Source organism: Cyprinodon tularosa, unplaced genomic scaffold, assembly GCF_016077235.1.
Source record: "Cyprinodon tularosa strain WSP-4 unplaced genomic scaffold, ASM1607723v1 ctg686, whole genome shotgun sequence".
Lineage (NCBI taxonomy): Eukaryota > Metazoa > Chordata > Actinopteri > Cyprinodontiformes > Cyprinodontidae > Cyprinodon > Cyprinodon tularosa.
Window position 1 is genome coordinate 91,467 of NW_024039436.1, and position 12,961 is coordinate 104,427.

A 12,961-nucleotide genomic window follows, 5' to 3' on the forward strand; every position below is an offset into this window, starting at 1 on the left:
CTTCGTTTTATGTGTGCTCTTGTCCTGCGTCCGCCCGGTCTTTTTTTTTGCACCGCTTCGTCTTCAGTCCACCACTCTTTTCAATCCTCCGTCAGCTTTCCAGAATTATCCTCGTCGCCAATATGTGATAACGTGGCTAATTATGAAAAATCCACGTCCAGCCGAAGCATGTCCTTTTTTTAGGTGTCTTTATTGCACACTCTCACAGAACCAACAACCAACTTCTTTCTGCCTCCCTATGCATATCTTAGCTCGCCCATAACTAACATGGGAATACAATCCCTCTTGTGGCGTGGGGGTAGTACTGCATATTATAACTAACTCAGGATACTACACGTGCCCTCGTGAAACGTCATCATCCTCAGCCCTAGCACTGTTCCAATTCACTAGACCAAGAAGACAGAGAACGGACAAAGTCCCTGGATGTTGTTCTGGCCCCTCCCTCTTCACCCAGCATGCATCAGAGCAGACTTGTCCGTTCTCCAGACTGACAGCTGTCCCAGCATGCACTGCGGCAGCAGCAGCTTCCAGGTTAGCGCTCACAGAGCTCAGAGTGTTAAGTTAAAAGTTCTCTTTCCTGTTGTTCAATAAAAGTACGTTTTAAAATCGTTTGAGGCGAGAAAATTATACTTTTACTAGTCACTATATGGAACATTAACTAATTTAGAGAATAATTTAAAAGGAAGTTTTTTCCTCTCCACTGTCGCTACAAGCATGCTTAATGTGAGGGATTGCTGAAGAGTCAATGAGTCGATGCAATCAGCTGGTTTTCCTTAGATAGAAAACTTTGAATCAATCTGACTGGATGATCTGGTGAACTGGAAATTGACCTGAGATGACATGATGGGAATTGGAGATATAGAAATAAACTGAATAGAATCAAATTAGGACAAAAAACATCAGAAGAAACCAGGAAGCATCTTAATATAACTTTAAACTAAAGGGAACCTTAAATAGACTCACTCAAGCTAAAAATATGTAATAAATATTAACAAGAATGACAAAAACAGATGTGAATTGAAGTCAACACATGTAGCAACATTTCCAGGCCAAGGACCCCAAACTGATGGCGATGGAGCAGGACCCCCTAAATATATATTTTGTATGAAATAGTGTTCTATCAAACTGGTTCTATAGTCACTCTTTTACAGATGGAGTAATGTAACTAAAGTAATCCCTCCCTGGGATTATTAAAGTATTTCTGATTCCTGGTTGATGGGACAGGTGTTGTGAATGAAACGGCGAAATTGTTCTTCTCTCTGTTTAATGTCATTCATGAAAGGATGCTAACATTAGCCTGCCTTGCTATCAATATGCTAACATTAGCCTGCCTTGCTATCAATATGCTAACATTAGCCTGCCTTGCTATCACTATGCTAACATTAGCCTGCCTTGCTATCAATATGCTAACATTAGCCTGCCTTACTATCACTATGCTAACATTAGCCCACCTTACTATCGCTATGCTTACATTAGACCCTCTTGCTATTACTATAATAACTTTAGCCTGCCTTGCTATCACTATGCAAACATTAGCCCACTATGCTAATTTAAGCCCACCTTACTATCGCTATGCTTACATTAGACCCTATCACTATAATAACTTTAGCCTGCCCTGCTATCACCAGGGCTAAAATTAGTCCATCTTGCAAACACCATGCTAATGTTAGCCCACCTAGCTAGCATCATGCTAGAGTTTGCCTGTCTTGCTATCACCAAGCTAACATTAGCCTGCCTTGTTATTACTTTGTTATTCCTATGCTAACTTCAGCCTGCCTTGCTATGACCTTCCCAACATAAGCCTGTCTTGCTCTCACTACACTAACATTAGCCAACCTTGCTTCACCAGGCTAACATTAGCCTACAATGCTATCACTATGCTAATTTAAGCCCACCTTGCAATTACAATGCAAACATTAGCCTGCCTTACTATCACTATGCTAACATTAGCCCATCTTACTATTGCTATGCTAACATCAGCCTGCCTTACTATCACTATGCTAACATTAGCCCAACTTACTATCGCTATGCTAACATGAGGTTGCCTTGCTCTCACCATTCTAACATTAGCCCACCTTGCTACTACCTTGCTGACAGTATCATGCCTTGCTATAACTATGCTAATGTTAGCTTGCCTTGTTATCACTATGCTAACATTAGCCTGTCTAGCCCACCTTGCTATCACACTTCCCGCCTATATGCAATGCTCATCTGCAGGCAGTCAGGAGGAATTGCTGCTTGTGCAAAATTTTACATAATGTGTAAAAAAATCAGAAAATAATGAATCACAAGTAACTGCTAATGTTGCTAATGCTAACTCCACCTAAAGGCCAACACACACAAGTCAAATTCTTATCTGAACCCTTGCAGTAAAAAATGGGGAATGAAGTGATATGTTTCTCCTAAATCTGATTAAAGGAGAGTTCAAAGACAATTTAAAGCCTTTTATGAGTAAATTAAGAGGTTATGACTTTTTCTAGAGCTGATCTCAGACCAGACCAGCAGAAATGCTAGTGGAGGTGGAGCAGAAGTAAAAACCAGGTGACGGTGGATCAGATTCCAGGCTCTGCGATTATTTTAGAAAGTTTAAACGAGAGCATCACAGCTTTAGCTTCTGATTCGACAGCTTTTTTGTTTCCTGAACTGCTGAGAGGAACTTGGAGAGGAACCCTGCTGCTCGGTTCTGTCCACCCACATCGACCCGACAGCCTCCTGCAGGTTCCGCCTCATTATGCGACCCGACTAGAACCGGATCCGTTCGGCTTAAGGGAACTTTGAGAAACCGAAGATAAAAAAAGACTGAAGACAACTCCTGTGAATTTATGGGATGGATTTTCAGAGTTGTCAAACTAAGATGCCTAATAATTGTTGGATGAGCCCCGCGGCGGCTGCGCTGTCAGGGAGGGCTCTGTTGATGCTTTAATTTATTTAAAAATGAAACTAATCAGAAGGAGTTTGAAGGCTGCATCTCATGGTAATGCGGTTGAGAAAGTGACAGGAACAGAAAAATCCCCGAATGTTTAATGAGGTTGTTGTTCACAATGAAAACTGGTTTCTGTTTATTAGAAACAGCAACGTTTTTAAAGCTTTCCTAAGACAGAGATGCAAATGTTTTTAATCCATCCTCATGCTGCCCATGAGAAGCAGAACCAGATGTTAATTGAAAAGAACAGAAACCTAAATAATGCAGCAGAGCCCTCCTGAGGTCGACCAGGAGGTTTTTTATCTGATGTTGCTTCAGTGGCTGAAATAAAACTGCTTCTGTCAGGATCGCGGGAATCTGAAGCTCCCGTTGTCTTGGTGAGACCCGGTTGATCAGAAATTAGCTTAACCAGGAATCAGTTTGGAAATCAGCTCCAAAATAATAACAAAAATGAAGAAGAAAAGAAACCCCTCAGCATGGTGCTGCCACCACAGATTCTTCCTCTGTGGTTTGGGATATTTATAATGAATATGAGCATTTTTATTGAAAGAAACTGATTCTGTTCAATATGATGGAGCATAAGGGCCAGACTACAGATTGATTTATTTTCTAATTTGAGAATAAAGTTGATATATTATGAGAAAAAAGACGTAACATTACAAGAATAAAGTCATAGAATTACTAGAATAAAGTCATAAAAATACGAGAATAAAGTTATAATATTAAAAGAATAAAGTTATACGTTGTGAGAATAAAGTCATAAAATTACGATAAAGTCGTAATATTAAGAGAATAAAGTAGTAACATTACAAGAATAAAGTCGCAACGTTACTAGGTGTGTAAATAATAATCGTTTTGTATCGATGCATCGATCCAACAGCCGACGATCCGATGCATCGACACGTCCGCAAGATAATCGATTCATGTTTTTTTTCATCCGGTCTATTTTTATCCATTTGCTCCTGGGCGTAATTCTCCCTCCCGTGCTGCGGTGGCGCTGAACCTATTTTGCCCTCCTACCTCGCTTCCTGGTTATACTCTTACAGCAGTGTGTTGCAGTGAGCTTGATGCAGACATTTTTGATTTATGCTCAATATTGAAGCGTGGTCTGTGCTACACGCTGTGGGTCTAGATACGGCGAGGCGGTGAGGAAGTGGGGGCGAGTTTAGTCCGACGGAGGGACATGAGGGCCAAAAAGAGCGGAGATCCAGGTGGGAAAAGGGTCCCAGCGTTCTCACGCACCTCGCTCTTCTAGCGGGTCAAACTTCACGAGTTGTTTTCCACAATTTCGGTCATAAAAACAAAACAAGCCGGCCTCCTGTCTGCAGCACTGTCTGCGGTCAGATACAATTTGGGAGAGGAGCAGCGGAGCGTCTGTGGAGGGGGCGGGACGTCTGGAGCCGAGGTATTGCATTGCACTCATTGCACTGATTTTCTGCAATAATTTTTGATGCAACTTTTCTACTTCTGTTATTTGCTGTTGTTTCTAAAAAAAATGCATAACGATATTACAGCTTTCATTGATTTATTTCAAACTTGAAACTTTGTTTAGCCTGTAAGGTGTAAAAAAAAAAAAAAATAATCGAATCGTCGGGTCAGGAAATCGATACTGAATCGAATCGCCATGATGGATGATTTACACCCCTAAACGTTACCAGAATAAAGTCATAATATTAAGGGAATAAAGTTCTAATATTATGAGAAAAGTGATAAAATTACGAGAATAAAATCACAACATTACGAGAAAAAAGTCCCAATATTAAGAGAATAAAGTCGCAACAATATGAGAATAGTCTTAAAATTACAAGAATAAAGTAATAATATTATGAGAATAAAGTTGTATTTTATAACATCTCTTCCTAGAATCCCTTTCTTCCCTAAAATGAGGAATGTGGAGCATCATGTGAAGTTATATTTTAGCATCGGTTTGACAAATCAGGAAATCAGGATGTCAAAGTGGACTCTGGTTGCTGATTGGTGGAGCTGGTCTGACATCATCTGCTGGGCGGAGCACCAAACTTACTTTGAAACAGGTTGTTGAATGATGACTTTATTCATGTAATGTTACGACTTTATTCTCGTATTTAAAAAAGAAATAAATCTCTAATCCCTAATTCTCCGTCAAAGTCCAGCAACTCCCCGTCTCGGAGAATTCAGGGGATTGCTAAAAAGCAGAGATTCCTGCAGCTCCTTCAGAGAGCAGTAATGTTGCTGTTTTCTCATATAATATAAAGTTTGATCACTTTTCACTTTAAAAGGCATCAGAGGAGTAGATGTTTTATAATCTTTGAACAAATGATGGATTAAGAGAAAAAACTGATAATGAGCCAACGTGAGCAAATTGCTTCCAGCTGAACGTCGTTCCAGGTAATCGGATCAATGGTAGGGCCGAGCTAAACTAAACAATACATTTAAAAAAAGGGTTAGATTAATCACCAGAACAAGTTTAAATACAGGACAGTGCAACATTTTTTTTTATTATTAACTTTTTCAGTTAGCATTTAAAAAGTAATTTCCAAAACATTTCTGACGTCTTAACAAGCGTTCTTTTACGACGGAGTATTAGGGCCACACATGAAGAGAAAAAATATTTTTGCCATGACGAGATTAAACTCGACATGTCGACTTTAAAGTCGACATGTCGACATTAAACTCAACATTTCGAGAATAAAGTTGAAATGTCATGTTGAGTTTAATCTCGACGTGTCGACAATAAAGTTGAAATTAGTTCAAGAGAGCCAACCGCTGCACAGGTTACATGCACAGAATCCAGAATCAGACATGCCTTGTGTAGATGATTTGGTCAAATTGTACTTTCTGTGATGATTATACAGTTGCAGCACGTCAAAGACTACCTTCACTCTTAAAACGCAGACTGCAGCTGTGGAGCGCGGTTGCTCTTTTCTCCAAACTTTGGAATGTCGAGATTAAAGTCGCCACGATATATCAACTTTATTCTCGAAATGGCGAGTTTAAAGTCGACAGGGCGAGTTTAAAGTCGACACGTCGAGATTAAACTCAACAAGACATTTCAACTTTATTCTCGAAATGTTGAGTTTAATGTCGACATGTCGACTTTAAAGTCGACATGTCGAGTTTAATCTCGTCATGGCAAAAATATTTTTTCTCTTCATGTGTGGCCCTAATACTCCGTCGTAGTTCTTAGCTAAAAACCTTCCACAGATGGAGCATTTTTACTCAGTCCAGTTATGCTTTTTTGATTTCTCCCCATTTAATGGGGACAATATGTGGTTCTTCCTCCTGACTGTGTTTACGTCTATATCTAGAGCCTATAATGCAGGTTTTAACCATTAGATCCCAACAGGTTTTAGTGGGAAAATCAACTAAAACATGGTTGCAGAAAGCTGGAGTGATGATTGCTGGTGTCTGGATGGACCTGTGAGTCACAGAGCCTCCATAACCCTGCAGCCAGACGAGTCACAGACAGATGCCGGCGCCCAAAGCTCAGATGATGTTTGTGGAAATTAAAGATGACACACGTCAGATTCACACATTTAAGGCTGGAGATGCGAGAGCAGCGAAGGGGGGGGGGGGGTGACGAAGCGCTGCAGCAGCATCAAAAGCAGGCTGTGACGCCTGCGTTGAACACGATTCTCCCTGCGGCGAAAAACCACAGCTTCAGAGACGTGATGAAGCAGCTTAACAGCTCAGAGAGTTTGTGAATCTATACAGGCGGTAAATCTGATGCGTGAGTCAGTATCGGCCCTGAACCCCCAGCTCGGCCTCCGCCGTGCGCTCGATCTGCTCGTGGACCTGCCGCACCTCCTGCTGGGTCAGGGTTCGCTCCATGTGGCGGTAGACGATCCGGTAGCAGTGACTCCGCCGCCCGCTTCTGAAACACACAGAAGAACCACATAATGAGCGGCTTTAAAATTTCCTTATAAACATTTTAATTCAATTAGAAAAAAGGGTTTTGCAGATTTTCTTCAAATCGAACAAAAAAATAACCAGTGTGAAAATAATCATAGAAGAACTTTAATTATAAAACTTGAAAAAGGAAAAGAAACGCAGATTGATGGAACTCGTCTGCTGCTCTGACCTAACAGAGATGTTTCTCCATCTCTCTCACAGCTGAAGGTGTCATTTCAAAACAAAGAGATTAAGCCCGGTGGGTCCGGTCCAGGGTCCAACTGACACCTGCTCATGTTTATCTATTTATAGAAAAGGCCAAAACTCAGTCACATGGTGTTTCATCCACACACCTTTCAAATGAGGCTTTAAAATTTCTAAAACATGTTTCAAAATTATTTTTTCAGAAATACTTTCTGTTTCATAGCTGCGTAAACAAATAAAATGAGATTTAAAATTCCACCTAAAATGTGACTCTGCAGGAGTAATGCATCAGCAGGTATTCATTTTTAGCCCCGCCCCCTAATGGTTGCCATCATTGAAAACTTGGCTGTGACTCCATCCTGGAGAGAAACATCAGCTGTGCTGCTGCCATCAACACCTTTGTTTCTAGATGTTGGAGCTTGGCCTGTTTTCCAGTGTAGTCCTGTTTCTCTGACTGTGACTAACTGGATGTGCTCTCTTCGTCCTCTGACATGGGAGCTGGCTCGGAGCTCGTCTGCCTGGCTGTGTGTTTCCTGGACGGGGCCGCCTGTGGAGCTGGTTGACAGTTGCCTTTTGTATCTATGCTTCTATTTCTATGTCTGCTTCTGTCTCCTTGAACCCCAGTGGGCCTCAGCAGATGGCCGCTCACACTGAGCCTGGTTCTGCTGGAGGTTTCTTCCTGTTCAAAGGGAGTTTTTCCTCTCCACTGTCGCTACAAGCATGCTTAGTGTGAGGGATTGCTGAAGAGTCAATGAGTCGATGCAATCAGCTGGTTTTCCTTAGATAGAAAACTTTGAATCAATCTGACTGGATGATCTAGATCTATAAAGTGCCTTAAGATGGCGTGATGTGAATTGGAGCTATAGAATTAAATTGAATTATTTATGTGGAAAATTCCTATAAAACTTAATTTCTCTAATAGAGTAAAGTTAATGGGAATCAACACTGTTGATCTGTAGATGTTAAAATCTAGTTAAAATTAATTTTATGGAATGTTTCTTCTCTACTATGCATATATATCGTATTTAAAGACTGATATCTTTCAAGATTTTGTGTTTTAGGAGTTCGGTTGCCGATCTTTTCTCAATTGGTTGTATCTGATATGCTCGTCCAACAAAATTAACACCATGTCCGTCTGTTTTTTCCATTATTCTCCTTTTCAGGTAAATATTCTGACTGTTAGAAGTTAAATAGCTATATTTGGGTTCACTAAGTTCAGAAAATAAGAAACGATTGTATTGATCTGAGCAGATGGAGTAAATGTGCTTCTGCTTTAAAGTTCTATATTGTCAGTGTGACATGTTGAGCACTTATCCAGGAAATGTATTCTGATTACATGGAAATGCTGTATATATTTGTTTCTGTATTGCAGCAGCTTTTCTTTATTCGTCGATGCATTTTAAAAACAGTTTTTAAAACAACATTTCGACGCTGTAAGTGACAGAGTTAACAGTGTATTTCTTTTTTTTTCATTATTCCCCTTTTGAGGTGTGTAACACATAAAAAAAATCTGCATAGATCTGCTCATCCTGTCTAGTCGGAGCCACTTTATACACAGATTAGCTGACCGACCCACTGTGGTGCTCTTGGAACTGAAAAGGACGAACATTAAAGTTCTGGACGTGCGTCTCTTTAAATAAACTCCACCGATTCATCTGCTACATCTGCTCTTTGTCTTTCCTGTTTCCTTTCTTTCCCACCCTTCCTTCATCATCATCATCTACTTTTTCACTAACCCTAACCCCGCAGACAAAATGAATTCCAGCACATCTAAACCTACACTAACAAAACACAACATGCTCTCTCTCTCTTGCTCTCATTCAGTCCCTATGCCGCTCGCCCTGGCTAATGAATAATTGAACATCAGTACATTTGGTGGAAATGTCAGAGAGACTGAAAGAAACAAAGAGACGCAGATGTAATTACCCAACCTATATAAGAGCAAACACACAGAGTGGGAGTGAATGGTGTTTCATGAGATAGGCTGTATTATTGTTAAATTATTGATGTCTCCATTACTCAGCCCACATAGCCGAGGGGGGGGGATCAATACAGTGACACCTGTACAATCAGCACACACACCCATCATAACACACTGACTGAGTAAATGGGTTGTATTTATTTTGTTCAAATGTTATTAGTTTTCCTTTTTTTATTTCATATTCCCAGAATCAATAAAATTAAAGTTATTGATGGTTGTTTCTGAGGTCTATCTGGATGCAGGAATCACAGACCAGAAACACGACCACTGGGTTAGTCTTCCTGAAGGAGAACCTCCATGATTGGTTATCTAGCTTCCTGCCCAATGACTGCTGGAGGCGGGCCTCCGTTAGCCCCACCCATTAGCCCCACCCATTAGCCCCACCCATTATCCCCACCCATTAGCCCCACCCATTATCCCCACCCATTATCCCCACCCATTAGCCCCACCCATTATCCCCACCCAGCGGGCTGATCAGGTACAGATACAGGATGGATGATCCATCCATCCATCCATCCATCCATCCATCCATCCATCCATCCATCCATCCATCATCCATCCATCCATCATCCATCCATCCATCCATCCATCATCCATCCATCCATCATCCATCCATCCCTCCAACCATCCATCCTTCATCCATCATCCATCCATCCATCCATCCATCCATCCATCCATCCATCCATCCATCCATCCATCCATCCATCCATCCATCCATCCATCCATCCATCCATCCATCCATCCATCCATCCATCCTTCATCCATCCATCCATCCATCCATCCATCCATCCATCCATCCATCCATCCATCCATCCTTCATCCATCCATCCATCCATCCCTCCAACCTTCATCCATCCATCCATCCATCCATCATCCATCCCTCCATCATCCATCCATCCATCCATCATCCATCCATCCATCCATCATCCATCCATCCATCATCCATCCATCCATCCATCCATCATCCATCCATCCATCATCCATCCATCCCTCCATCATCCATCCATCCATCCATCCATCATCCATCCATCCATCATCCATCCATCCATCCATCCATCCATCCATCCATCCATCCATCCATCCATCCATCCATCCATCCCTCCAACCTTCATCCATCCATCCATCATCCATCCATCCATCCTTCATCCATCCATCCATCCATGCATCCAACCTTCATCCATCCATCCATCCATCCATCCGTCTCAAACTTACCTTTAAAGAAAAATTGTTCTGCAACCTCCACATATTTTAGGAAATGTTTTTACTGTGGGTCTATTAAATCTGTCTCATGAATAAGAAGCGGATATGTTTAGAAGTTTGCTGAAATAAATAAATAAAATAGGTCAAGAAAAGTCTTCAATGGTAACGTCTAACCTCTTGTTAAATCTTAATGTAAAGCAAACATTCCCAGTCTGTCTGCTCTCTGCTTCAGCCAGGCCACTGACAGGAGAGCTATGTTTAACCCAGGAAGTAAGCCATGTAAGAGCACTACTGGGACACACTGGACATCCCCGTCCTTCAAACACCTTCCCCTACATAAAAAACAGCAGAGGCTGGTCCAAGATGGACGGAAGACAATCCTGGAAGAAAGCTGCAGAAGAGCTGAAGCTGGGCGTAAGGTTCACCTTCAGGAGAGACAACACCTTAAACATCCACTAATGTAAACAGTGGATGGATTAGAGGAGAGCAGATTTGTGTGTTAGAGTGGCCTAGTCAAAGCACAGATAAAAATCCAACCTAGAATCTGCGTCAAGGCTTGAAAACTGATGTTCACTCATGTTCTGCATTAAAACCTGACTGAGCTTGAGATGTTTTAAGGGGAAGAGGAAGTAAACCCTGAATCATTGTCCTTCAACCCAAATGAAGGGTTGAGGTGGTTTGTGCCAAAACCAGGAAAATTTCAAGGGCTGCATTAATTCTGCAGGATATAGATGATTTTTCTGGCTCTAAAACAGACGTTAAAACTTGCTTTAAGAACCAGTAACTCTGCAGATTGATGTAAATAAACAAACAACTCATCAGTTAATTTGCCCAAAGTATTAAACCGTGTTTCTAGACGCAGAGTTTGCTGTAAAGCCAAATCAAAGAGCTCCAGTGGGCGTGAAGGTAGACGGAGAAATGATTAAAACCGAATTATCTAACAGCCGTAATGAAACAGGCAAAACCTCCTCTGTGATACTCTGAGCTATTTCTGAACACAAACACGCGTCTCGCTGAGGTTAGCGCCCGCTGTTTGTCTGAGTAAGACAGAACAAAAAAATAACTCGTCAAGCTGATCTCATTAAGTTCTGTTTTAATTGCTGTGCCGGGCTTTCTTAGACATTTAATTGCTCTGTTCAAAGCATTCCTCTTACTGCTTTCATGCAGAAGCACTCCTACCATGACTTTGCTTACCAGGTCCAACGAAGTATTGAAATGAGAAAACAAACTGAAATCAGAACTTAAGTAAAATCAGGCCTCAAAAACCCAGCAAGAAAAAGTTAACTTTAGATTTCCTGAAATACATAAATAAATTGATGGTACCCAGGTGGAGGGGCTGTAGGCTCCAGGACTCTGGGAATCCTTAAGGCCTGAGATCAGGTGCGTCCAGGGCAGCTCAAAAAGAAGCTGAATGAACAAACTTAAGCCAGACATAAACTGTCATCTTTCGATCGAACCGACTTTCAGCCTGATGGTGTAGTGAACGGGGTAACGAGGGGCGATCAGCCTCTTACGACCATCTCCCGATGAGGAATCATGAGGTTTTTCAAACTCAGTCAGCTGTCGTAAGGTGGTCATGGGCAAATCGCTCAGTGCGAATTCGAAAACAAGGAATCTTCTTCTCTTTCCTCTCAAGTCGGGCAGACGTACGATTTTTTGCCCTTTTGAGGCTGACTGTCCAGTTATGCGAGAACTTTCCGATTGGGCTAAATGTCAGCCTAATCGTGCGTCCTGTAGTGTACAGGGGGTAACGAGGGGCGTTTAGCCTCTAACGACTACATCCCGATCAGGAATCGTGAGGTTGGGAGAAAATCAAACTTTTGAAAGTCGGCTGTTGTAAGGTGGTTGTGGGCAAATCGCTCAGTGCGCAAACAAGGATTCTTATTCTTCCTCTCAGAGGAAATCCCAGCAGCATGGCGGGGGTGCAATGAGTGAAATGAGTTCTTTCTGTAAGATTGACAGACCGTAATAGCTACGTTTGCTAAGCCTTGTCTTTGTCCAAATACGTCGCTGCCTTTTCTTTTCATTGTACAATTTTTTGCCCTTTTTGCGCCCATTTTGAAGTCGTGCAAGATTTTTTTTCAGCCTGGTAGTGCGTCCTGTGTTGTGTACTATATGGAGTTAAAGAGGGGCGATCTGCCTCTCACGACCATCTCCCGATCAGGAATCATGAGGTCGGGAGAAAATCAAACATTTTTCAAACTCAGTCAGCCGTCGTAAGGTGGTCGTGGGCAAATCGCTCAGTGCGAATTCGAAAACAAGGATTCTTCTTCTCTTTCCTCTCAAGTTGGGCAGACGTACGATTTTTTGCCCTTTTCAGGCTGACTGTCCAGTCATGCGAGAACTTTCCAATTGGGCTAAATGTCAGCCTAATCGTGCGTCCTGTAGTGTACAGGGGGTAACGAGGGGCGTTTAGCCTCTAACGACTACATCCCGATCAGGAATCGTGAGGTCGGAGAAAATCAAATGGTTGAAAGTCGGCTGTCGTAAGGTGGTCTTGGGCAAATCGCTCAGTGCGCAAACAAGGATTCTTCTTCTTCTTCCTCAGGCGAAAACCCAGCAGCATGGCGGGGGTGCAATGAGTGAAATGGAGTTCTTTCTGTCAAACTGTCAGACCGTAGTAGCCACGTTAGCTCAGCCATGTCTTTGTCCAAATACGTTGTCTCCTTTTCTTTTTAGGGCTTTCAGAACAAAATCGCACTAATATCCAAGGCAGCGCGTTTCACTCTAGTGAGCTTCATGTTCCTCTGCTACTGGTTTGGCTTCCCGATAGATGAGTTTGA

At 42.0% G+C, this 12,961-nt stretch overlaps 1 protein-coding gene across 1 annotated transcript in view; it reads right to left on the minus strand.

Moving 5' to 3' along the window:
* Positions 1 to 6,303: 6,303 nt before the first annotated feature.
* fars2 (phenylalanyl-tRNA synthetase 2, mitochondrial) overlaps positions 6,304 to 12,961 on the minus strand; it is a 181,619-nt gene continuing 174,961 nt past the window's right edge. The window contains exon 11 of the mRNA XM_038267814.1: positions 6,304 to 6,776. Coding sequence (XP_038123742.1) covers positions 6,638 to 6,776 — 139 coding nt within the window. The 3' untranslated portion in view covers positions 6,304 to 6,637. The remainder of the gene's footprint in view (positions 6,777 to 12,961) is intronic.